The sequence below is a fragment of the Astatotilapia calliptera genome, chromosome 12 (assembly GCF_964374335.1).
Source record: "Astatotilapia calliptera chromosome 12, fAstCal68.1, whole genome shotgun sequence".
Classification (NCBI taxonomy): domain Eukaryota; kingdom Metazoa; phylum Chordata; class Actinopteri; order Cichliformes; family Cichlidae; genus Astatotilapia; species Astatotilapia calliptera.
This window is the reverse complement of record NC_137433.1, coordinates 35,830,210-35,853,751: the sequence shown is the minus strand read 5'-3', so window position 1 is coordinate 35,853,751 and position 23,542 is coordinate 35,830,210. Positions and strand designations below refer to the sequence as shown.

The following is a 23,542-nucleotide window of genomic DNA, read 5'->3' as shown; positions in this document are numbered from 1 at the left end:
AAATCCTAATTTTGCGTCACGCTTGAACACTCTGCAAATATATCCTTGCACTCACTTTGCTTTTAGGGATGTTAAGCCAAAAGCCATTTAAGTAATAGCTTGATTTGTCTCCTCACGACAATTTGTTTTTAAGTTCAGGCAGCCAAGAAAATTTTGTTTACTTTACCTGGAATTGAATAGCCCTTAGCAGTATTGAATTTCCTTAATCATCCTGGGGGGCACAATTACAAATCAATGAGTGGGATTGGAGTGTCCTCTAACGTTCATTCGTCTCTGTGATCACTTGGGACCGACACTAAACCGATGTAGACTCTAAAGTGGTTTTAAGAAAAGTGTCTGAAGCTATTGTCACTAAATGGAAGTTCAGTTAGTAGCAAGACGTGCATGTATACACACAGTTAACAGAAGGCACGGCAGCCATGACACCACCAGTGTTTGCAGCTGTTTTAAAAACAGTGAAATCAGCACCTGGATGAGTCTTTTTCCTTTAATCTTGTGGAAGACGTGGTGTGGATGTAAAATCGCAGAAAATATTTAAAAGTATCAAAGTTAAAAGGTTGCTGTAACTTTGCAGAGGGTAGACCAGTTATTTCTGACGCTCCAGCCTGTTATCTTCGTCGGTTCCTCTCTATTTCTGAACAAATACACTCTCTGACCGCTTTAATAGGTACGTTCAACTGCTTGTAGACCCAAATGTCTAATCAGCCGATCACGTGGCAGTAACTCCCTGCATTTAGGCGTGTAGCCACTGTCTCATTGTCAATGTGATCCACTGAAGTTAAAACTGGCCTCCGCAGTCATCAGACCTCAGTTCAGCAGAGAACCTTTGAGATAAGGCGAAATGGCAGATTTATATCATGGATGTGCAGCCGACACATCTGTGTTCACGTGGACCAAAATCTCTGAGAAATGTGCAGCTCAGTACAAATGAGGTGTAGCTGGTGAGTGTGCATACCACTCCCCAGAGGGTGTAGCATTTGTGGCCCCTTAAATTTTTACTCCATTGCAAAATTGTTATTGTGAGTAGATTTTAGCTGAGGTTAGAATTTAATAGTTTCTAGTGCCTCATTAGTGCCTAACGAGCAAAAGGAAGTCTAAACACAAACCAAGTGAGGAAGTGGAAAACACAAATGATATCTGATTTACTACCTGTGACTGACACAGGTGTCCATCATTAGCTGATGTGCCAGTTTAAAGAAAAATGTGTGGGAATCTGCAAATGGTTTTATTTGGCACACCTTCCTGTCCCCTGGATAAGTGTGAGTGCATGATACTGTCTGCTGTTCTGCTTAGATCTGATTCTCCTGACATTGTCCATAGTCCATTTGTGAAAATGACTGATTAAATCAAAAAGCACACTAAGTAGTAGAGCTGCTAACTTGGCTCTATAGACTCAAGTTGCAAACACAATGTTAAGCTCCATAAAGTAAAGTGGTGGTATAACTGGAACAAATTCTACTTGCAAAACACATGAAGGCAAAGCAGTCTAAGTGATCTGAATGCAAAGTGAATTTCAGACACGGTGCGATTACACATAAAGTCAATAGAAAGACTGGATGCAAATTCTCTGATGGCAGCACAAACTGAGAGGAGAGACGTGCCTGCGTGTGCTGGAAATGTTTCAGCCTGAATCGACCTCAGAAATGATGGCAGAGGGAAATGGAGAGAGACGGGGAAATGATGGCGAGTCACAGAGTCTCTGGTGAGTTCAGGCATCAGTGAGGCTGAACCGATCACGCACTCTTCACAAAGCATGTTCAATTAGGTGTTATTGACCCCGATGAAGGCTGCAGGTAGAAAGTGTAGATCTCACAACTTTCTTTTTATTGTACGCATGTTGTTCCTCTCTTTGCTGATTTTTGTGTGTGGGGAAAAAAATATATATTTAAGCCACATTAATTAAATATTGGATTTCTACGTTACCTGCTGACATATCTAGAGCGGCTCTTCCTCAACTTCCTCCGACCACAGGTACAACATGCCCAGGACCCACTACAGTTTGCATACAAGGCGGGTGTCGGAGTGGAGGATGCCATCCTGTACCTCCTACACAGAGCCCACTCACACCTGGATGGGGGAAAAGGCACGGTCAGGATCCTGTTTCTTGACTTTTCCAGTGCCTTTAATACCATCCGGCCCTGTATGCTTCAAGAAAAACTGAACAGGATGGAGGTGGACCCCTGCCTGGTGGCTTGGATCTCCGACTACCTCACCGACAGACCACAGTACGTCAGGCTGAAGGACATCACGTCTGACACAGTGGTCAGCAGCACAGGAGCCCCACAGGGAACTGTGCTGTCCCCTCTTCTCTTCACCCTGTACACCTCTGACTTCTGCTACAACTCTGAATTATGCCATATTCAGAAGTTTGCAGATGACACGGCCATCATGGGGTGTATCTGGGATGATCAGGAAGAGGAGTACAGAAGTCTGGTGAGGAACTTTGTCGCATGGAGTCACACAAACCACCTGCAACTCAACACCTCAAAGACTAAGGAACTGGTTGTGGACTTCGGGAGGTCCAGAGAAGGTCCACTGCCAGTTCAGATAGAGGGGGAGGAGGTGGAGGTGGTCAACAAGTACAAGTACCTCGGGCTGTGGGTGGACAATAAACTGGACTGGTCATGCAACACAGAGCACCTGTATAAAAAAGCCCAAAGCCGACTGTACTTCCTCAGGAGGCTGAGGTCTTTTAACATCTGCAGGAAGCTCCTGAGGATGTTTTACCAGTCAGTGGTTGCTGGAGTACTTTTCTATGCTGTGGTGTGCTGGGGGAGCAGCACAGCAAAGAGGGACTCATCCAGGCTGGAGAAACTGATCAGGAGCTCTAGCTCTGTGGTCGGCATGAAGCTGGACACTCTGGTGACAGTGGCAGAGAAAAGGACATTAAAGAAACTGATGGACATTATGGACAATGCTGGGCATCCTCTGCACACGGCCATAAACAATCAGAAGAGTCTGTTCAGTGACAGGTTGCTTCTCCCCAAGACAAGAACTAACAGACTTAAAAACTCCTTTGTCCCACACGCCATCAGACTGTTTAACTCCTCCCTGGAGGGGAGAGGGAGGGGAAACAGGAGGACAAAGGAGGGAACAACTAAGCTGTAGTGCCTCTGCACCTCACTGTGCAATACCTTTTGTGCAATACTTTTTGTAAATAGTCAACAGTGCAATAGACTCAATACTTGAAATGTGCAATTCACTTGTATTTTTATTTTTTATTCCTATTTATTCTATTTATCCCCTTTGTATATCTTATTTATATTTGTCTCTGTATTTATATATGTGTGTGTGTGTGTGTGTATATATATATATATATATATATATATATATATATATATATATATAACAATTCTGTAACTGTAACTTCGGTCGTTGCTGTGCTTTTTTTTGGAAGTCGAATTTCCCAGAGGAACCCACCCGAGGGATTAATAAAGTTCTATCTTATCTTATCTTATCTTATTTGAGAAAATGACAGTTTTTCTTGTTATACAGAAAACCTGAATTTGAAGTCAGCAGAGTTATTGTGTCTATTGTGTGGGTGCCAGGTTCATACTAAGCCTCCTTTTGTCAGATGAACACAAATTTAGCTGAAGATCAATTCAATAAATGGCACGTCATTTAAGCTCTATTCACAGTAATATGTAAAGGAGTCGCTCCTCTCTGCCTCCATTCTCACTAACAAAGGTTTCCCTCAGTGGAGTGTCAGTGGGTTCAGTTGTACGGCTGGGAACAATACATGCTGTTGTACAAGTTTCTGTGTGTGTGTGAGTGTGGTGCTCTGACAGATAACCAGACCTCCCCCGTAGCTACTGTCCTTAAAGGAGGCTGGGGCCTGTGAGCCATCAGACGTCTGAGAGTAAATTCCAGGTTGTAAATCCCCACGTTCTCCATTCACTGCAGACAGAGACAGTTTGTGTGTAGGAGGCTTAACGCTGCTCGATGCGCAGGTTGAGGCGCAGCACACCGTGACACACGAGGAGAGTTAGCGCGCGCCTAACATGTGCTGGAATAACTTTGACCGTGTTTGACTTTAACTGTCGCAGTTATTGATTGAAATACCATTAAGCTGCAAGATATGCAGCTGAAAAAATTGGCAGATGGTCATATGTATGCTAATGTTTTCTATTTGGACTGCGCTACAAGGCTGGACTGAAATTCTGGATGTGTTTTTATGACATATGATATTCAGCTCGGGGCTACTTTCCATCATTAAGATTAAAGGTGTTTGTCACCTCATTACTCCAGACCACGACGTAGCTGTAGCTCTGTGTAGGCTTTGCTGTCGAAACATGTTCAGCCATAACCAATAATGACACGTTTCCGCTGGTGCATCAAGGCACCAGAGCCAAAAGACACAGGCAACATCTGACACCAACTAGTGTAAAAGCACATTATTCCAGTCCTAATACATACTCCCCATGGTTCCCAGCTCTCTTTGGGAACCTAACTGCAAGTGTTAGGCATTCTACCAGAGTCATTTAGGTATGCAAAGACATAAACGCGCAGATAGGCTTCTGAATTTTTTCTTATAGGGTGATTATTGGCCCCAATGATCACAGCTATCCTCCACTGCAACTCTGCAGCACATGACCAGAATGAAAACTGCGAGGGGGAAAATTTGATTGATGGAAACCTGATGTTTGACATAACCAGCTTAACAAATAATCATTTTCTGCACTTTAATTGGGCGGATTAAACAGCTTACATGTCATTCATATCAATGAAACCTGTTCAGGAGCACAGTTTCCTATAATTTTTTCCCTGATGTATTTGTAACTCGGCTCTTGCAGCAGTTGTTGTTGCCATTTCCTCCAAATTGCTCCTCATAGAAATGGGCTGATTTCGAGCATCCCATAACGCAGCGGAATCAATATGAGTGACACCTTAGACACTTCCGAGGAATGAGATATAACCATCCACCTGTGTTTCTGCGGCACATGCTGCCGCACTTATGAAATGATAAGCTCTGTACTGTACCAGGAGAATCATTTATGGAAAGCATTAAGGAGCGCTCACACCCCCAAACTAAATCACAATCTCATCGACTGCGCCCACCTCGAATTATGACCCTATCAGCACAAAACAAAGTAATGAATGTGATTCTCTGAGCTCGTGCACCAGATAATGTGTGATGAGAACGCCTGCGCACATGAATTCGGCTACTACAGGAATCAATATGCGCTCTCCTTCCTGGAACAAATTAGATATCCAAGCTGCAATAAAAGAGCGAGAGGCGTCCTATCACTCTTATTCACTCCCCGTATTAATGACATAAGTTTGACAGCAGGCCTGCTTAATATGCCTCTGAGTCTGCGTTTGTTTTTGGACCGTTGATGTGAAGATTTCTGGGTAGCTTGTGATTGGCAAGATGAGCTGATTTTGATTTATTTATTTATTTATTTGTCATGTGTTTTTGCATGTTGTTGGATGAATAAGCGCATTTGTGGGTGGTAAACTCGATCATAAACATATTGGATGTCGTCTCATCTCTTCTACCAATTAAGCTGCCATAGTTGACGAGGAAGAACGAGGGATTACGGGTAGGCGGCAGGGAGACGGTGGGCGATGATGGGATGTCAGACTGACAGTTTCGGCTGACAACCGTGTGACTTTAAAAGTCCTTGCTCTGACACTGAGATGGTCCCACAGGGTAAATGTTTTTGCGCGTGCGCACACACACACACACACACACACACACACACACACACACACACACACACACACACACACACACACGCAGTAGTGTTGGCTCAGGTAGAGCTACCTGCCAGTGCTGTCATGCAGTGTGTACACAAGACCCGGATGCAGCTGACAGCCCTCTGAAAGAATCCAAAGAGGAGTAATTATAAACACACGCAGTCCAGTGTAAATATACTAAAAAAAACAAGACCGGTAGTGCATACACACACACACAGGCACGCACGCACACACCTGGTGCTGCTAGCCAGTTGATGACAGGCCTTTTGTCTTTCATTCGAACCCCCGCCAGCAGCATGAACCCCTCTCAGCTGCCAGAGCTGATAGCATTGCTCAGCTATTTGTCTTCATGGTGCCAAAGCAGACATCAAAGGCTGCACAAAATGCCTGTTTCAGGGCAGCTGCTGTGTTGGGTGATCAGTGTGGGGGCATGTAAGTGAAGGCTAAATAAACTAGGAAGTGCATATATATAGAAAAGCAGGGTAATCTGCATATGGAGCTACATTTAGCAATGTAAAATTGCATTAGGCAGCACTTTTGGTCAAATCAAATGAGGCTGCTCACCAGCAGAGGCCCAAAAATGTCTTATTAGAAGTAGTATTAGTGGTAGTTTTTTGAGTTTTTTTTAGAAGAAAGTTTATCATGGATTGTCTTATTTGTCTTTATTCGTAAAAAATATCTAGTTTTCCCTTAACTTCTGATCAGTTCCAAAATTTCCCTTTGCTGAGTTTAGTGTCATTTATTTTGCCGTAACTTTTAGGCCTCTAAAATGTACTTTTTTAAGCTCTGCCCTACTGTATGCAGTAAAAAAAGATCTATAAATAAAACAAATAAGCAAAGTGGATCCAACAAGTCTTCCAACTATTTGTTCTTAGTGTTATTTAAGTCCATAAAATCATTAAATTCTACCCAGTTTAATTTAATATAAAATACACCAGTTGATTGCAGCAGTCACCTCAGGGTGCAACAATATTGAAGAGAGAAACCCAATAACCATGACAGTTCCTTGTGGGCAGCACTTGATAATGATGGGAAAGAACAGAAACCTGCAGAACCGGGCTCAGGAGAGGGGCATCTATGTTCCATGACCAGAGAAGAGTGAAAAGAGGGAAGTGGAGAAGAAATAATCATGGCATCATCATCATGGCGATCACCCAGTAGCCTGGGCCTATCACAGCTTAACTAAAGTTGTGTCTACACAGGAAGCCACTAGCAGTGATTTGGCGACCAGAGGCTAGCAATTCAGTGACTGCAGGTGAAATTACTGCTGTCTCTGTGAAAAAGGCAGTGTGAAATCCTCAGTTAAACAGGGCTTAAATGTAAGGCAAGCAATGGAAGTGACCATTCATCAGACTATAGGATACGGTTAATTGACAGATGACAGGATAGTAAATAATTAGAGGGTTGCTAAGCAACACAAACCTGGAATTTGCACCAGTAACCAGCCATCAGTGACAAACTGCAATGAACAATAATAATTTAAAATGTAACCTATGAGCAGCTCTCACAGATGTCTTTTCTGTGCAGGATCATCTGCTGATCCTTTTCTGTTCATCAGCAGTTTCTTAGTTGTAGTTCTCATTAATTAGTCCTTCGTTTAGAAGCCGAGATACCGTGACGGCTTTAAAAAGTTCACCTAGAATTTATGCAGTTTAAAATCTTCTGATGTGTTTTACAATGATCCGTGTGGAAGGTTTGTTTTGATCTCAGCAGTCCAAATTAAACAGTGGAGCATGTTATAGATTTGCATCTTGGTTGGCGTGTGTCCGCCTTGGAGGAGGCTCTCTGGGCTGGCACTGACTCTGGTGTTAATGCGTAACTTCTGATTGGGGAATCTGGCTGCTGGCCTTATCTGAGTGTTACATTACTTCTGGCTGACGGAGCTGACTAAAAGCTCCTGAGAATCAGATTACTGCATGCCAGCAGGGAAGGACCAAGGTACAGTAAAGTGGCAGTAAAATAGCAGGAACAGTGGTGGAAATTGAATTCAGTTCAGACACAGTCAAATGGGCTGTGTTTCTTTTTTACTGTATAACTTTACAGGAATAGGAGTCTCTGTCTTAGTCTCTGTCTTAGTGTACCCTGACTCTTGCCTCTTTGTCAGCATGCTTCAGTTCTACGTGACCCTGAGAAGGATGAGCATTTAAGAAACAGGACTCAGTTTTAAGTTGCATTAATGCATGACTCCTAAATAAGTGGCTGTATATAAACTGTGTACAAACAAATGCACTTCCCTCAACCTGGTTTAGTACTTCAAATTACTACCTGTGTCATTTGAAGACACTTGTAAAGTTTTCTGGTTCATGTATTTTCTTTTCTTTTAGTTTTAAAATTATCAGCAGAACTTAGTGATCTGCCTTCAGGACTCTTTTGCCTACATATCCTGTACAGTACTGTGATGTTGCAGTTCGGTACATAGGGTATGTAGTTTAAAACTGTAATAATATGCCTGCTAGAACAGCTTGTATAAACTAAGTTGGGGTTTTTTAAACTTGACTTGACTTGAAGGTTAAGAAGCATACAACAGCAGATACCAACTATATTCATCCAGCAAGCTGACGTAACGCTTCACTGTAACGTAGCTACTGTACGAATTTAGCAAAAACTGCTTTGCGATGTTAGCAGAGAGGATCGGTTGAAAACTGTAAGCTGGGCAATTTATAAAGTTAGTCCCAGAAGTTTACATAAGGAACTCCAGTCGTTCCTTGGATACTGTTTGGCTCCAGCTTGTGATAAAGTTTTTCTTGAGATTTAGTTATTGTGACAATAGCAAAATCTCAAAAGTTGGTCCATCTCCTTTTAATTCAACTCCCAAAACCCATTTCTAGAACAAAAGTGCCATCCACTCATCTTTTCATTTTTCTGTTGTGGCTGTGCTATAGTGAAGAAGGCACAGCTGGGGATTGAGCCTCCTCCTCTCTTTCTCCTTTATACTTCTTTTTTTCATGGTGACCATGTCGCTGCTCTTCGTGTCCTCTTCAGAGTGTCATCCCTCCTGCTGGCAGTGTGCTGGGCCATCTGCAGACAACTGTACGTCCTGTCCCTCCCCGTCCAGCCTGTACGAGGGCCGCTGTGTCCCCACATGCCCACAAGGCTTCCTTATTCAGGACAACCAATGCCAAGGTGAGAGCACATACACACACACATATCTGCTTTTGTACTATTGAGTCACACTCAGTGTCATAGTATTGCTTAGCCTAGATTCTAACCTTAACAGTAAAACACACAAAAAAAAAGTCTTTACTTTGCAAAAATGGTCTCGAGGTTAACTGCTCCTTAAAAAAGGAAGTGAAACAATGGCAAACGTGTGGCAAATCCGTCTTTGTTCTAGGCCTTTATTCTTGATTCACTCACCTGTTTCATGATTTCCTTTATTTGCCGGTGTTTAAAACCCGAGACTGAGAAAAGAGATGGGTGCTGGTTCTCAGGACCACATCAACACAAGGCTAATAACTAGTGTTTTATTCAGTATGACCCAAAAAAAATTACTCTCTTTGCATTTGACCCATTCACTCAGTGAAGCAGTGGGCAGCCACTAAGCAGGCACACCGGGGAGCAGTGTGTAGGGACGGTACCTTGCTCAGGGGTACCCGTTCAGTGGATTCGAACCCCCGACCTTCCGATCATGGGGTGACAATTCCACCTACTGAGCTATCCCTGCCCCAAAGGCACCGCTAGGATTCAAACCCAAGATCTCCTGTTTACTAGACAGGTGCTTTAACCAACTAAGCCACAGCACCACCGAAGCACAGGATCAAAGATTTATACAGCTAATAAGTTGTGATGGTTTTGCCTGTAAAGCCGAACTGGCAAGACTTACAGACATGTGAAAGAATAAAATAAAAAATTCATCATTTTTATCTTACATACACAGATTTATTTGGTTTTGGTAAATATCCTGTAAGTATCCTATAAATATCCTAGCTGTGAAATGTATGCGAGTGCTACAGGTAACTGTGATTTGGATGCATGTAGCTGTCTTGCAGAGCGGTAATCAGAATTTATTACTATGTTTGTCCAAACTTTATATATCTGACCCATTAAATGACTCTCATTCCTCAGTGTGGCTCTTAGTGAACACATGTTAACCTTAGCTGGGCTCTTCTCCCCATCTATCCCCCGCCCCTCTGTGACTCGCCTACTTAATGAAAATCCATTTGCTCTAATCTCCAACTCATTACCTCAGCTCGGTGTATTGACTCTGACCTCATTTGAAACAAGATGACCCTTCCTATCTTCCATTTACCAGCTTTATTCTTTGGTCTTTTTTAAATGTGCTAAATTTTATTGTTTATCTTGAAAAAAAACAACAAGAAAAAAACTTTTTGAAGACCTCAGTGGATCACATATTTAAACCTGGCTTCAGTAATTGACCGATGAAGATGGATACCAAGACAGTTAAGAAGAGCGATGAACTCACATCGTCTTGGATTACACAATAAATGGGCTCTGCTTGCTGACTTGGCCTTATCTCCTTCAGTACTGACTGGCTCATTAGAAAGTACCCAGAAGAAGAATTGTGTTTCAGTGTAGATGAGAATACAAGTGGCGTTGGTGACTTTTAATGTGAGGCAATAAAAACGCTGTGTGTTGCTTAAATGCACCAAATGACGTGTAATGTGAAAGTTGTGGCTCATAACGACAAAGCCGGAAAGCATTAGCATCAACTCTGCAGTGCTTTATTCCATCAGCTCTGTCTCCATCTCCTGAAGCCAGCTGTTTGTTAAAAGCCAACAAGAAATTAAGCTCTGACAAACCTGCTGTACACCATCCACCCTGCACCATGCATGAGGCAAAATTAAAGAGTGGCTAATGAACAACCTACAAACTGTATATCAAGGATACACACCCTGTACCTCGTGGCCGGTCTGACTGAGTGAAAAAACGGAGGATATTGCCTGCTGAGCCGAGCCTGGCAGCGACCTGTCAGTCACAAAGTAGTTATGTCCCTGCTCTGCATGGCATCGTAACATAAGAAATGAACACTATGCAGTATGCAGGAAGACTCCAAACCAAAGACTTCATTGTTTTTAGTGACCACCGGAGTGTTCCAACAGCACTAACACGTCCAAGCAGTCCAGTTGAACTGTGGTGTTGTGAGTTTCCATGCGCATATGTAGTATGTCATCACCTGTCTTTGTCCCCCTCTCTCTCAGCGTGCCATCCCTCCTGCCAGACCTGCTCCGGTCCCTCCCAGGCCGACTGCATCGCCTGCCCCCCGCTGGTGTCCCTGCAGAGTGGCCACTGCAGGGCAAACTGCCAAGAGGGGCATTTCCTTAATGCTATCTCTGGAGAGTGCGTCAGTAAGTCAGACTGTGTGTAAATGTGTGTGAGAGAGAGTACGGATGGTTTAATGCTCATTTATATGCCATTTGCGCAAAGCTTTCATCAAACACGCTGTTTTTTCACTCCGAGTGGCACCCATGGGAGTAGAACTACCAACCTTGGCAGGGAGAGTCCCTTGCTCTGCCCGCTTAGCTTTGCATGATCACACATAGAGACATACCAATTCCTGCGTGTCTGAAGCTCCAGTAATCTGCATTATTCATCAGAAATGCCAGTCATCTTTGTAAAATAGATGCTCTTAGAGTTGGTTTCACTTTCTACTTCAGGGTTTTTCCTGGCTTAGCTTAAGCCTTTAGCAGGGCGACTACACTCGTGAGTACATACAGTCAGGGCGATAGGTCTGTGTTGTATTACTGGGCAGAAATCTGTGCTTTTTAACGTTAATTACAACTATTTAGCTGAAGAAAAATGTCCATTATTCTGAGTAAATGAAATCTCATTTTTCCATACTGAGTTTTTGGGTAGCCACCGAAAACTCCTCGATGAAGTACTTGTACTGTATTTCACTCTGCAGGCTTCTAGATAATTTATCTTCAATATCCACGGGAACAGTTGGACATAAAGCAGGTTTTGTCCTTTTTTTCCCAGAACACTTATTTCAGATCTAAACACCCTATTGAAATTCTTACATCAGTTGTTATCATTTTTATACATATCACCTGTAAGCAGTATCCTCTATCGACTCTCTACTAAGTATAAGCATAAAGTGGATGGAGGCATGGTGGAGGTTTCACTCACATACCATCCACTTAAGGATCCAATAATTAGATTTCATCAGTCTGATCAAATCACAAAAGTTACATTAGGTGAAAATGGGACAATCTTGTTGTTGTCAGCTCAGTTAATATTATCCTAATTGTGTGTGTGAGGACACCCACTCACTGAGTAGTGCACGGTTAGTTTTCAAGTTCGACTCCTTCGCACAGATCTGTGTTATCACTGGTTACAAAGGAAAACCTACAGACCCTGTTAGTTTGAGGCTGCAGTGATAGCAAGGGACTGACTGCAGCTAATAACATCTATTGAGTGTGCTGAAAACCTCTGATGTTCAAAGAGACCTTTAGTATGAATAAAAAGACACTTATAATAGACTTTCCCTTATTTCCAGTTCTCTAAATGTTGGCATTAAATTCATCAAACCTATAGACAAATAAAAATACCAGTAAGTGCATCACAACTGATTTTTGTTGCTGATTAACTCCCCGGCATCAAATAATCAAACCTACTGACAGACTGAAACTGAAAAATCTGCAGGATTAATTCGATAATGTGAATTATAGCAGCTGCTCTAGTTAGCCAATCAGCTGTCTCGAAATAAACCACAAATGCAATAAAAAGGCTTTTATATGGTAGCTTGTTTTCACTGAGCTGACGGTTATCATGCATATAATATATTTTTGCATACATTTTCATCCCCATTTATCAAAAGAAACTGTGACACATGGAACTAATAATCTTTTGCTGCACAGATGGAGGAAACGGCTGTAGTGTAGGTTATAATGCGTGCCTTTCACAATGTTAACTCTCCACATTGAAACATAATGCTTGGTCATAAAATGGTTTTTAAAAATTGCTCAGTGAACAAAGTTCAGTATAAACTGTAATAGTGTAAGCAGGTGTATTTGAGGAATTCTGTGTGAATCCACTATTATCATTCCTGATGCATCACTGCACTGAGGCCAAAGCACTGTGAGGTGTAATTGGCTTTGACAAAACAGCAAAATCTGATAGGAATGAAAACAAGCTGAGTTTTTAGAGACACGTTTTTACACCAATGTGTAACAAATAAATCAAAATAAAAAAATAATGGTGGCCATAACCTAAATCTGCAGAATAAAGTGAGTTAAAATAGGAATTTAAAGTAGAGAAAAACACATTCCTAACTAGACCCTTCCCCTCCTACAAGTTACTGGATAAAAGTTTTTTATCATTAGTGTTTGAAAAAAAACAACTTTTAATGAGTTTGTGGCTCCCGGTTTCAGAGAAAAATCCATGGAGATAACGGTGAATTTTCATGAGATCTTTTCTCATAAACACCAGCTTACGCTTCACTTCCTCCCCACTCGTCTCCTTCATTGTCCCCAAAATACGCTGCTTGTCTTTGGCAGGCAAAGTGACAGAAGATAAATAGAAAATGTAAGATTAGTTTGTGTGTGTGTGTCCTCTGATGTTGTCCTCCTTCTTCCTTGTTAATGAAATGAGTTTTTACCTATCTGGGCTGCAGGCTATAGATTATAAACAGGCATATTTACAAGATGAGAAGTCAGCATGGAGGAGATAGTGGAAGGGTAAACAAAATCTGAGGGGAAAAAAAATCGACTTTTAATTACAGTTTTTGATGACACGCATTGTTTGGAGATGTAAAACGGCAACAAGATTTAGCCCCACTCGTACGTGCACGTGTGCGGACATGCACGGCTGGCTCATGTCCACACACACATGTACGCAAACACACAAGAAAATAAACACGGTGAAACAGAGACACACACAACCTAATCTCAAATGGGTCAAGCTCAGCCAAACTCTAGTTAATAAAAGATGCCTTTTGGCACTTCTGGGCCACAGAAATACCGGGGTCATCATTTCTGCATAGTCAGGACACACACAAAAACATGCACACACACACGTACATACACACACACGTACATACACACAACCTGCCCCTACGAGCTCTAATTCTTATACTCATAGCTTCCAAAAAACATTTCTACATTATTTCTTCTCTTTCTCACACGCACACACGGAGCCTCAGATTACCTCGGTCCATCCTGCGCTACCATCACTGTTACACAACTCCTTTGGGCAATTGAGGCTTTTCCTCTCAGTTGTGAGTTCACACGAGAGCAGCCATCAGACGGAGATGCCTCCTTTTATTCTCCTGCTGTCCGTCTCTCTCTGTCACACTCTGTTTCTCCTGGTCTGTGTTGGATCTTGAGGGACTCTCCTTTCATCAGTATTCAAAAGCACAGAGAGTCCAGTCCCATACATATGCAGCTGTTCCTTCTAGATTTGCCAGATTTTGCAAGTTATTTGTGATGTTTTTGCAGAAATGTTCGCATCTGCTGGAGATACAGACCAACAGGTTGTACCTGTAAAAATTACGTGTTTCTCCCAGTTTAACTCCTTTTAATTGACCAGTATTCAGTTACTTGTTACTCAGCTCTTTCTTTCAGTTACTTGTTTCAGTTACTGCTTTAACGTTTCCATGTGTGCGACTCAGACTCTGGCAAAAGTGACTCAGCCAAGATGGGTGCTAAGATACAGGTCTGTATTTCCCACTTATGCCAGTGGCCTCAGGTGCATGATGGGAGATAGTGATGAGTCAGGTGTGTGTAGAGATTAAGAGCATGTGGGTTTGGTTTTCTGAAAGTGACCTAAATCTGCAGTACAGCTGCACACTGTAAGAAGTGTTACTGTTATTAGAGAGAGGATATCCTAATATGGTCCTCTCAGGAACACAGGTTCACACTTAGATCTAGGCACCTGCTGTTCAAACCTTCAGTTTGCAAGGAGCAGCCAGTCAGAAGAAATTTGATGTAAAGCTACAAAATTATGTTTAACTTGACCTGTGAACCACTGAAGAAGGCAAATACAGTCTAAGAATGAAATATACAAAGTTGCAAATGATCACAATAGATCTCCTGAAAGACTGTTGGTTCTTCATCTCAACATTTTAGTATAAAGATTAATGAACTCTGCAACAATCTGGAGCTCCATAGACTTTTACTTCAGTCTCTGTTTTATCGTAAAGATAATAAACAGATGGAATCGGCCAAATTCTTGCAAAGGGCTTGTTGTAGTTCCTCTCTATGAGAGTTCCCAACGGTACTTTCACTCTGGCCAGCCTGATACCTCTTGCTCTCTTGCCCTCTTCTCTTCTCTCTCTTTCTTTTTTTTTAAAGCTTGACTTTTAAAGTAAAGACAATCAGCTTCTGAGCCAGTGATGAAGAAAGATCTGAGTTTCAAATAAAGGAGTGTTTGTGGAACGCTTTCACTCAAAACTTACAGCTGCGAGAGTTTTTTTGCATCATGATTGTGCTGGAGCTGAACATGTGAGGTTTAAAATAGGCCTGCACACATGAATGCATCACCATAGAAACACAGCATGCCAACAATGAAATGAAAGACATGGGATCGTGTTCTTTTTTTCTTCTTTTCTTTTCTGCGTAGTCAACTGAGAATAAAATCCGTCCATGGAAACGCATTTAAGAAACGTTGGCGCCTACGGCGACAGATGCTGCGAATGTCTCTTTTCAAGCATCTGTCAAGTGCTGATGCTGAAGGCCAGCAGGAATACGAGCGGTTTAAAATGGGTTACTGCTGATTGTGTTGCTCAGTTTAGTTGAAATATAACTTTTTTCCCAGCTTTGAATGCACAACTGGTTTGTTTTTTTATTATCATTTGCCATGTAGCACTTTCTCATTTCACGTATTGGTTACTTTTTTACCTTGAAACCAGTTAATCGGAGAAAATGGAGAAAATAGACAGGACTGAGTACTGTGTACTTGATTTTTAGCAGTGCAAACAGTCGAGGTGTGATTGTAGGAAGCAACATGTGAACTTACAGAGGTCTTTTTGAATATCTGCATTAGAAAACATTAAATAGATGACCTTACATCATAATTAGACCCTCAGGGAATCATAGTTATTTTACAGGTTGAATAAAAGCATTGGCTTGTAATTAAATTGCTAAATGTGGAAGTCAATTGACACGGCATTGTGAAAAGGGTTATTACTTTATTGTGTTATTTTTTTTAATTTTTTTTTTTACATTTTGCTCCAGGGAAGTACTCACAGATAATTGCAGCTCAGGCGAATTGAATGCACTGCATTTGATGCATAAATACTATAATTACTGTGAGTGTCATTACAAAATGACACTGAATTGTTTCCTGATTTAGTGTTTTAGTCTCGTGTTTTGTTTTTTATGTCTTTAGCACTTTTCAGACAAATCAGATGGAATTAAAAATGCTTTTCAAGCAACGGACAAAAGTAAAATTGATCGGAGTCTGTGCACAGCAAAAAACTATTTAACAATAAAAAATAGGTAGTTAAAATAATAAAACAGAACTTGCTTTCAGGAAACATAAAAACATAAAAATAACATTAAAATGACATATTGATTATATTAAAACAGGAAAACTGAACGAAAGAATGATAGAAATAAAGTATAGAAATTATTAAATTATATTAATTTAATTTAGATCTAAAAATATCCAGATTTCCAGCTCCTCTCACTTCCTTTCAAACGTTGTTCAGTGGCTCTCAGCAGCATCAGCAAATGTTTGTCTTCTGCTTTGTGAAGCAGCTACAACAGGAACACTGGAGCATCTGAAGGATCTTCCCAGCTCATGAAACCATACCATAGTTTAGGTAGTCCGTCCATCTTGTGGCGAGGGTTTAGATGAACCTGCAAATCAACAGTTTTGCCTTCACTCTTTTTGTTTTTACCACAACAGGTCAGCACAGCATCAGCCTGACTGTCGACACTACACCAATCCATCTGTCAATCTCCTGCTCCAACCTCCCCTTACTAGATAATTCTCACCATAAAGATATTGAGACCAAGTACAAAAGTGATTATATCCACAAAATTGGTGACAGAGGGCGGCCCTGGTAGAGTCCAACATCCACTATGTTTCAGGACTAACTGAAACTAATATGAGAATTTAATATTGTTGGGAAAACTGTCAGGTAATAGGTAGCTGTAATGGGTTCTTTCTTTCTGGTTAACCACTGATTTAAAACAGGCTATTTCAGCTAATTGTCACAATAATGTACACCAAGAAGTATTTCAAAAGCAGTTAAAAGTAGGGCTGTTTGATATAATGATATATATCGGATGATGATATAAAAACATCTATCGTTTTATTTTACGCTATCTTTTGTTTCGTGATGTTGCAAAATAAACTGTTTACGGCAATATTTTGTCATCGTTTTGATGGTCGCTGTAGTGGCTATATTAATTTGTTAAAGTTCTCTCTTTCTCTTATATTTCATATAACCACATTACGGACGGACAAGCGCCTGTTTATACGCATTGTCGTTAGCAACCACAACGGTAAAACAATGGCGTGGCTCCGCCGTCCGCTTCTTTGTTTTGCATATTAACCTTTCACAGTAAAGCTCAAGATCCTGTTGAGACTTTTCAAAATAAATTAAATCCCGTGAAAGAGTGTGCAGAGTGTTTACGGATGAGAAGCAAAAAAGAGGCGTCAGGTGCTGGAAAATAAACCTTAGATGCAAACGTTAGAACAGGCTTTTCCCCGCAGCACGCCGCGTAATAAATACTCACAAAGAAAACGGCGGCCGTTACAACTTGTGTCTAAAAATGTATCGTTTCATGCATCGGTTAAAAATCTCGACTCCAGGTACACAGCGCCAAGTTTAAACACTTAATGCAAGTCGAGCTGCCCGAGATTAACAGAATTTACAGAAAATGTTACATTTTTGTGATTTATGTCGTTATCGGGATGATAGATGTCTTATATCGGGATATGAGATTTTGGTCATATCGCACAGCTCTAGGTAAAAGACTACTCCCCACCATAATTCTGAGGTGTCAAACAGGGACTGTTTTCAGGGGACTGAGCTAACCACAACTTCAGAGGAAAGAAGGAAGTAGAGCTTCTTTAATAGCTGCATGTTTAAATCCATGTCTTCCTGTTGTGTTTGGGTCAAATCTGATCGATTTACAAATTTAAAAACTCATAAACATTGTGTTTTACATTGGATTGCCTCAAGGCCTTATGACATCCTCCACACTATGCACTTGAACATATAAAAGTGATGAGCACCTGTTTCGTTCAACTTTGTTACATCTCTTTGTTACCCCCCCGGCCTCTGACCCACTGAATGGCCCACTGAACGATTGAACTACCCACTGAACTGAATTTGGTGGTGAAAAATGTTTCTTATGTTAATTTAAGAGCTGTTAAAACTGACTGGCCAATTGTGACCGGAACACTGAAGTAAGGGGTGGGAGTGCACACAACAGGAGGGCTAGTGGAGGTGAGATCAGCCTCACAGGACCATACAGCTTCTACATCTGCTTTTATTACACCTGTAACTTCCAATAAAGATGATGTCATGCGTATGCTCTTCCGTCAGCTCTGGCGCCATCCCCACTCTCAGACTCCCTAAGAAATACATTTCATTTACTTCCACCGAGGCACATTAGTGTCTTGATTTTCTTGTATGACTCTCATTAAATAAGTTTCTATTTCATGTATCGCAGGGGAAGCAGAGAAAGAAAGCATGATATAGGATAATGTCTCGTATAAATCCAGCACACAGGAGAATACCACCATCCTGATTGTGTGCAGGGCATTTATAACTCTAGAATCCCTTTTCATGTGCTTCAAAAATGGTAACTGTGCCATAAAGAGGGACTCTAAGGGCCCAAATCAATACCATTTTAGTTTTATATTCAGTTATAGGCTGCACAGTCAATAATCCCTGACGCCTGAGTTATCTTATCTCTGCCACAAAGCCATTTGTTCAGCGCTGAGAACTGGATCACCCGGAGAGTTTTGGCAGGGGAAAATGCTGATGCGTGTTTTGTTGTAAAGTGACGTGATATGAAAGGTGTGAATGTGCGATGACGGTGGGGAAGTTCGTTTTTCTCTTCTTTTCCTTCTTACACTTGGTTAATATCGGACCTGCTTCAGAAATATAGTATGACTCACCTGGGCAGATGCCAGGTTTAGAAGAATGGAGTGTAAGTACCTGTCAGAGGAAACGCTGCGCTGTAGGCAGTAATCGGACTTTCTGAGTTAAAGGCAGCTATTCAGAAATAAGTAAGAAGATCAAAAAGCTGTCAGACGTGGACAGGACAAACATTTTTCAGAGCCTAGGCTCACACTCTCGGAAAACCTGCATGAACTATGAAGATTTGTTTTGCTGAGCAAAGTTGGTGAAGAACTCTAACCAAAAAAACTTAAACCAGATAACCACAGGCTTGCCTAAACCTTAACCCCTCTAGATATAGCAGATGATAAGTGTAGGGTAAGCAGGTCTGAACAAACTATATGTGGGACAGGCATTATATCTGTGTGGGACATCAATCCAATCCAACTTTATTTATATAGCACTTTAAAAACAGCAAAGTTGACCAAAGTGCTTTCCAATAATAAAACAGAGATAGCAGTTAAAAACCATACATTAAGCAGACAAGGAAACAAATATAAATAACAATAAAATGAATACATAAATGAAAAAGACGATAAAAATAAATCAGTATATATATTAAATATTAAAACATGAGTAAAATAGACAATAATAATGCAATGAATAAGATGAACAAAATAAAAGGATTAAGAGTGACCAACAGCTGACTAAAACTGACTACAAGCTGACATCAGTTTCTCAGTTGTCTGTGCTCACTAAAAGGCTTTGGGGAAAAACAAACGAACAAAGCCAGAGGCTGCCGGTTGGTTTATTATACTTTGACAATCTAAATATTACCTCAGTGTAAAACCTCATCATGAAACTGAACCAGAGATTCGTTCGTTTAGTATGTTTAAAACATGAAGCTTTCCGAGAAATAATGTTAATGTGTGAAAATACATAACTTAAATCCTCCCACTTGTAATGCAGCAGTGTAATAACAACCGAACCAGTGTGGTTAGAAATGCATTAGCATAAGTGGGCGCCTATTTTGTAGTTTCTCACTTTTTCTTCCTCTTGAGATCTTTGATTTCTTTTTTTAGCTGTTTAGTTCCAAACAGCATCGCATATACCTCACTGAACATGACCAAAATGCAAATGAAATAAAGATCCAGGGCAATGTGTGGAAATATGCAGGAGAAATGCAAATCTGGTGACTCATTAGGGTGCAGCGTTTTCCATCAGTTCACTTGTGTTGATTTTAAACTGAAGGTAAACTGCGTTTTTCCTCAGGGCTTGACTGACAGGGCAGTATCATCTTTATAAAAAAAAAACAATACACATCCAAACATGCACTATGTTCATGCACAGAAAATAAATCGATGAAAAACAGAAATCTAAAGAAAGAAAAGCCTATGAATACGTGTGTTTAGAAAACCATGGAAACTGTGAGTAAAATAAAACATGCCTGCAGGGGAAGGAAAAAATCTTGTTTTAGCCACATGAATAGAAAAACAGGCAGAAGAGTCTTTTTTTCCCCTACTTGGTTTAAAATTGAGGTCACGTCCAGTAGAAGCAGTTTTTGACGCAATCAGGCAACTTGGGAGTTTTGAATTACGCAGTTGAGTACGCACACCCACACTGGGCTTGTGGTTTTGCTTTTACTTATATTTTACTGTTTTTCCCATCTGTGCTGCTGCAGATTGAAACACTTATAAACTCTTTCACAAGCATAAAAGAGCTTAACTTTGCTGTTTCTACTCTAAAGTTGTGATGCTTTATAAAAACAGAATTTAATGTTTCAAAAATTTCACAAACCCATATTTTATTCGCACGTGAACATTGAAAAGATATTGCTTGTTTAAGCTGACAGATATCAAAGAAGAGTAAGAACATACCTTTACCTTTACACAAAGTCCATGAAAATGCCAAACCAAAGCATCCACAAGTGTGATTACAAACAAAGGCTGGAAAAGCAACAGAAGACTACAGTACAGTGCAACAAAGACCAAAGGAAAAGCGAGGCGTAAACACAGACATTGAGGGCTAATGGAAAATGAGACACAGCTGAGCAGTCTTGATGCATGCTCAATCATCCAGGTAAGTAAATCCCAAATAGTTGATTCTGTTCATCTGGACGTAGCGTTTTCAGTTTCATTTCGTCACTCATCCAAGTGATTTCTTCAGACTTCAGCTGAACAAATCAATGATGACAAGACACTGAAACTAAAACTAAGAGACTAGAAAAATAAAGCAGGAAACCCAAAACAGGAAAACTTCTAACACAACCATGTGCAGGGACCAGCTACTCTAAAACCCAGAGGATCTGAGAATATAAACATAAAGAGATGACGCTAATGAGGAAGTATGTCGGTTTAGCATTGTCAGGCTGAAATATGGAAGGCCTTCCCTGAAGACAGCATTGACTGGATGTTATATGTGTATATATGATGTTCTAAAACCTTTATACACCATTCACCAGTGATGGTGGCTTTCCAGATATGTGTGCTGCTAATACACCCCCATACCATCAGAGATGCAGGCTGACAAAGTGAGCGCTGATAACAAGTTGGATGGTCCCTCTCTTTAGTTCAGAGGACATGAGGTCAGATTTGGATCCTGACTACAGAACAGTTTCTGGCCATTTTAACTGAGCTTTGGCCCACAGAAGACATCAGTGTTTCTGGATCATGCGTGGATGGCACAGTAAACTGTGTTTATACTGATGGCGTGACAGAAACACGCCTGTTTTTTAACACAATGCTGCTTCAGGGCCAACGATCACGGTCATCCATGTCCCTTCCACACAGAGATTTTTCCAGATACTCTGAATCTTTCGATCACATCATGTACTGCAGATGATGAGATATTCAATGTTTTTGCATTTTCACATTACTCTGAAATTGTTCCACAATTTGTAGACACATTGTTTTGCAGATTGGTGAACCTCCTCTGAGAAATTCAGTCTGTCTAAGATGCTTTTATTGGAAGCAAAATGTTCCTCCAGCTGTTATTTTATAGCGCTGCTTCCTTTTCCATTGACTTGTTTTGTCCATCCCAACTTCTTTGAGATGTATCTCTGAGATTTTACTGTTAATATAATGTGGCTTTATGAGATTTGCGATCCTTCTGTTTTGATACATTTTATGTGGCATCCTGACTTTTCTGGAATTGGGTTTGCAGAAGTTCATTTCTTTAATATAGTAGTACTTAGTCGTGCAAATACTAAAGATCACCTAATGTTTTTTTTATGGCGCATCAAATTGTAATATCTGCAAACAGAATTAAAATGATAAATTGTTAGTGATACTTCTTTGTCCGCCTCTTTTACTGCTGTCCTCACCATCACATAACTCCCCACTCTGCCTCATTGTTTCCACTATACATCGTTATCTCATCACAGACAAATAACTTTAAGGTACCCACCACTGTGTCAGCCAGACACAACCCAGATACCATCAGATAAAACACCACCAGATGCTCATTGTTCTGTTAATCTTGGCGCCTTTTGGGAGATCCTGCTGCACTTAGTTCTGAGGGTATATACGGGTCTGTGGGTGGGGGTGTGGGTGTGGGCAGCTTCTTTTCACCTATCACTGGCATTTATCTTACGAGATCACAGTTTTGGAGTTTAAAGGTGTGGAAAACAATAAAGGAATCATATTTACTCTCCTTTTATATCTTTAGTCAGAAATGCTTTGCTTTTAAAATCCTTCCTACTTATTTCTGCTTAATTTTTGCATGTTAGCAACAAACTATATTGTACTTTTGTTTGCCATGAGCTGATATTTAGTAAGTGTTCTCCACCAAACACCAGCAGTTGTCTAAAAAAACACAAACTGTGTGGTTTTACAAGCGCTCGAGCTATCAAAACGTATTGTTGCCACATGCTCGGGCACCGTAATGCTGCATCGATTACTGTTGCTCTGAAGCAAGAAGCATCTGAGTTACCATCTGTCTTATTTTGGATCAAAGTGGGAGTCATTAGGCTGCAAACAGTAGTTTCTCCTTTTTCCTCATCTTAATATACATCTTACCACAAGTAAGCTTTTATTATACTAAGTGAAGGTCTTTCCAGCTTCTTGGGTAATGTCTCTGACTGCTTACTGCAAGAAAGGACGTAAACAAGCTGAGAGGAACTCTTTTCAGTCAACTCGCTTTGACCACAGTTTGTGGTTAAGTCAGAAACTAAATATACAAATCAAGCTGTTGGTGAAGCAGCAATAAATACCTCTGCTGTTAATTTCCTCCTTTGCCGCTACCTGCTGCCATCGTGTGAGGAAGTAAACGCAGAATAACACGGGACTGCTTTGAATGGGGCCATTGTCATAATCCATCCTTTTGAGTCTCCATTATATCAGATTTTCTTTTAAACGGATTTAAAAGCCCTTAAAAGTTTGCAGGTTTGAGAAAGTCTGAAAAGAAAGCCAAAAGTTTTCAAAGTAAATGGAGAACTTAAATGTGAATGCATAAGCTCCCTTGCTCTTTCTCCCTTTACCCAGCTTATCACATCTTATTCTATTAAAAATGATTTTATTTTTTCAGTAGAAATAGAGGAACTGAAGGCTGATTAAACAGAGTTTTGCAGTGAATGGGGAGTGTGGGGATAGCTGGACTGGAACATAAAGGGTTGAGTCTGAATGAACTGAAAAGCAAAGACTGTCGAGCTGGCAGTTGGAGGTTTGGACGGTGCATGGCAGACGGAGATCGGGCAGACAGACAGCGGAAAAGATGAAGTTTAGAAATCATAAAGGCACGTTGGATTAAAACTTTTGACACGGGGAGCTTAATTAGCAGCAGTAGAGATGGGAGTTACATAGAAATTGGAATAAAGCAGCTGAAGATCATCGAGGTCTGGATGAAACACTGGGGTAGATGCCACGTCTA

The 23,542-nt window shown here is 40.9% G+C and overlaps 1 protein-coding gene and 1 non-coding gene across 2 annotated transcripts in view; one reads left to right on the top strand and one right to left on the bottom strand.

Annotated features, from left to right (window-relative positions):
- Nucleotides 1-23,542, top strand: part of fras1 (Fraser extracellular matrix complex subunit 1) — a 310,089-nt gene that overhangs the window by 159,624 nt on the left and 126,923 nt on the right. Inside the window, exons 18-19 of the mRNA XM_026186630.2 lie at nt 8,683-8,823; nt 10,857-11,003. Of these exons, the coding sequence (XP_026042415.2) occupies nt 8,683-8,823; nt 10,857-11,003 (288 nt within the window). The remainder of the gene's footprint in view (nt 1-8,682; nt 8,824-10,856; nt 11,004-23,542) is intronic.
- On the bottom strand, nt 9,367-9,440 carry trnat-agu (transfer RNA threonine (anticodon AGU)). Its single transcript has one exon. It is a non-coding gene; the product is annotated as a tRNA-Thr (tRNA).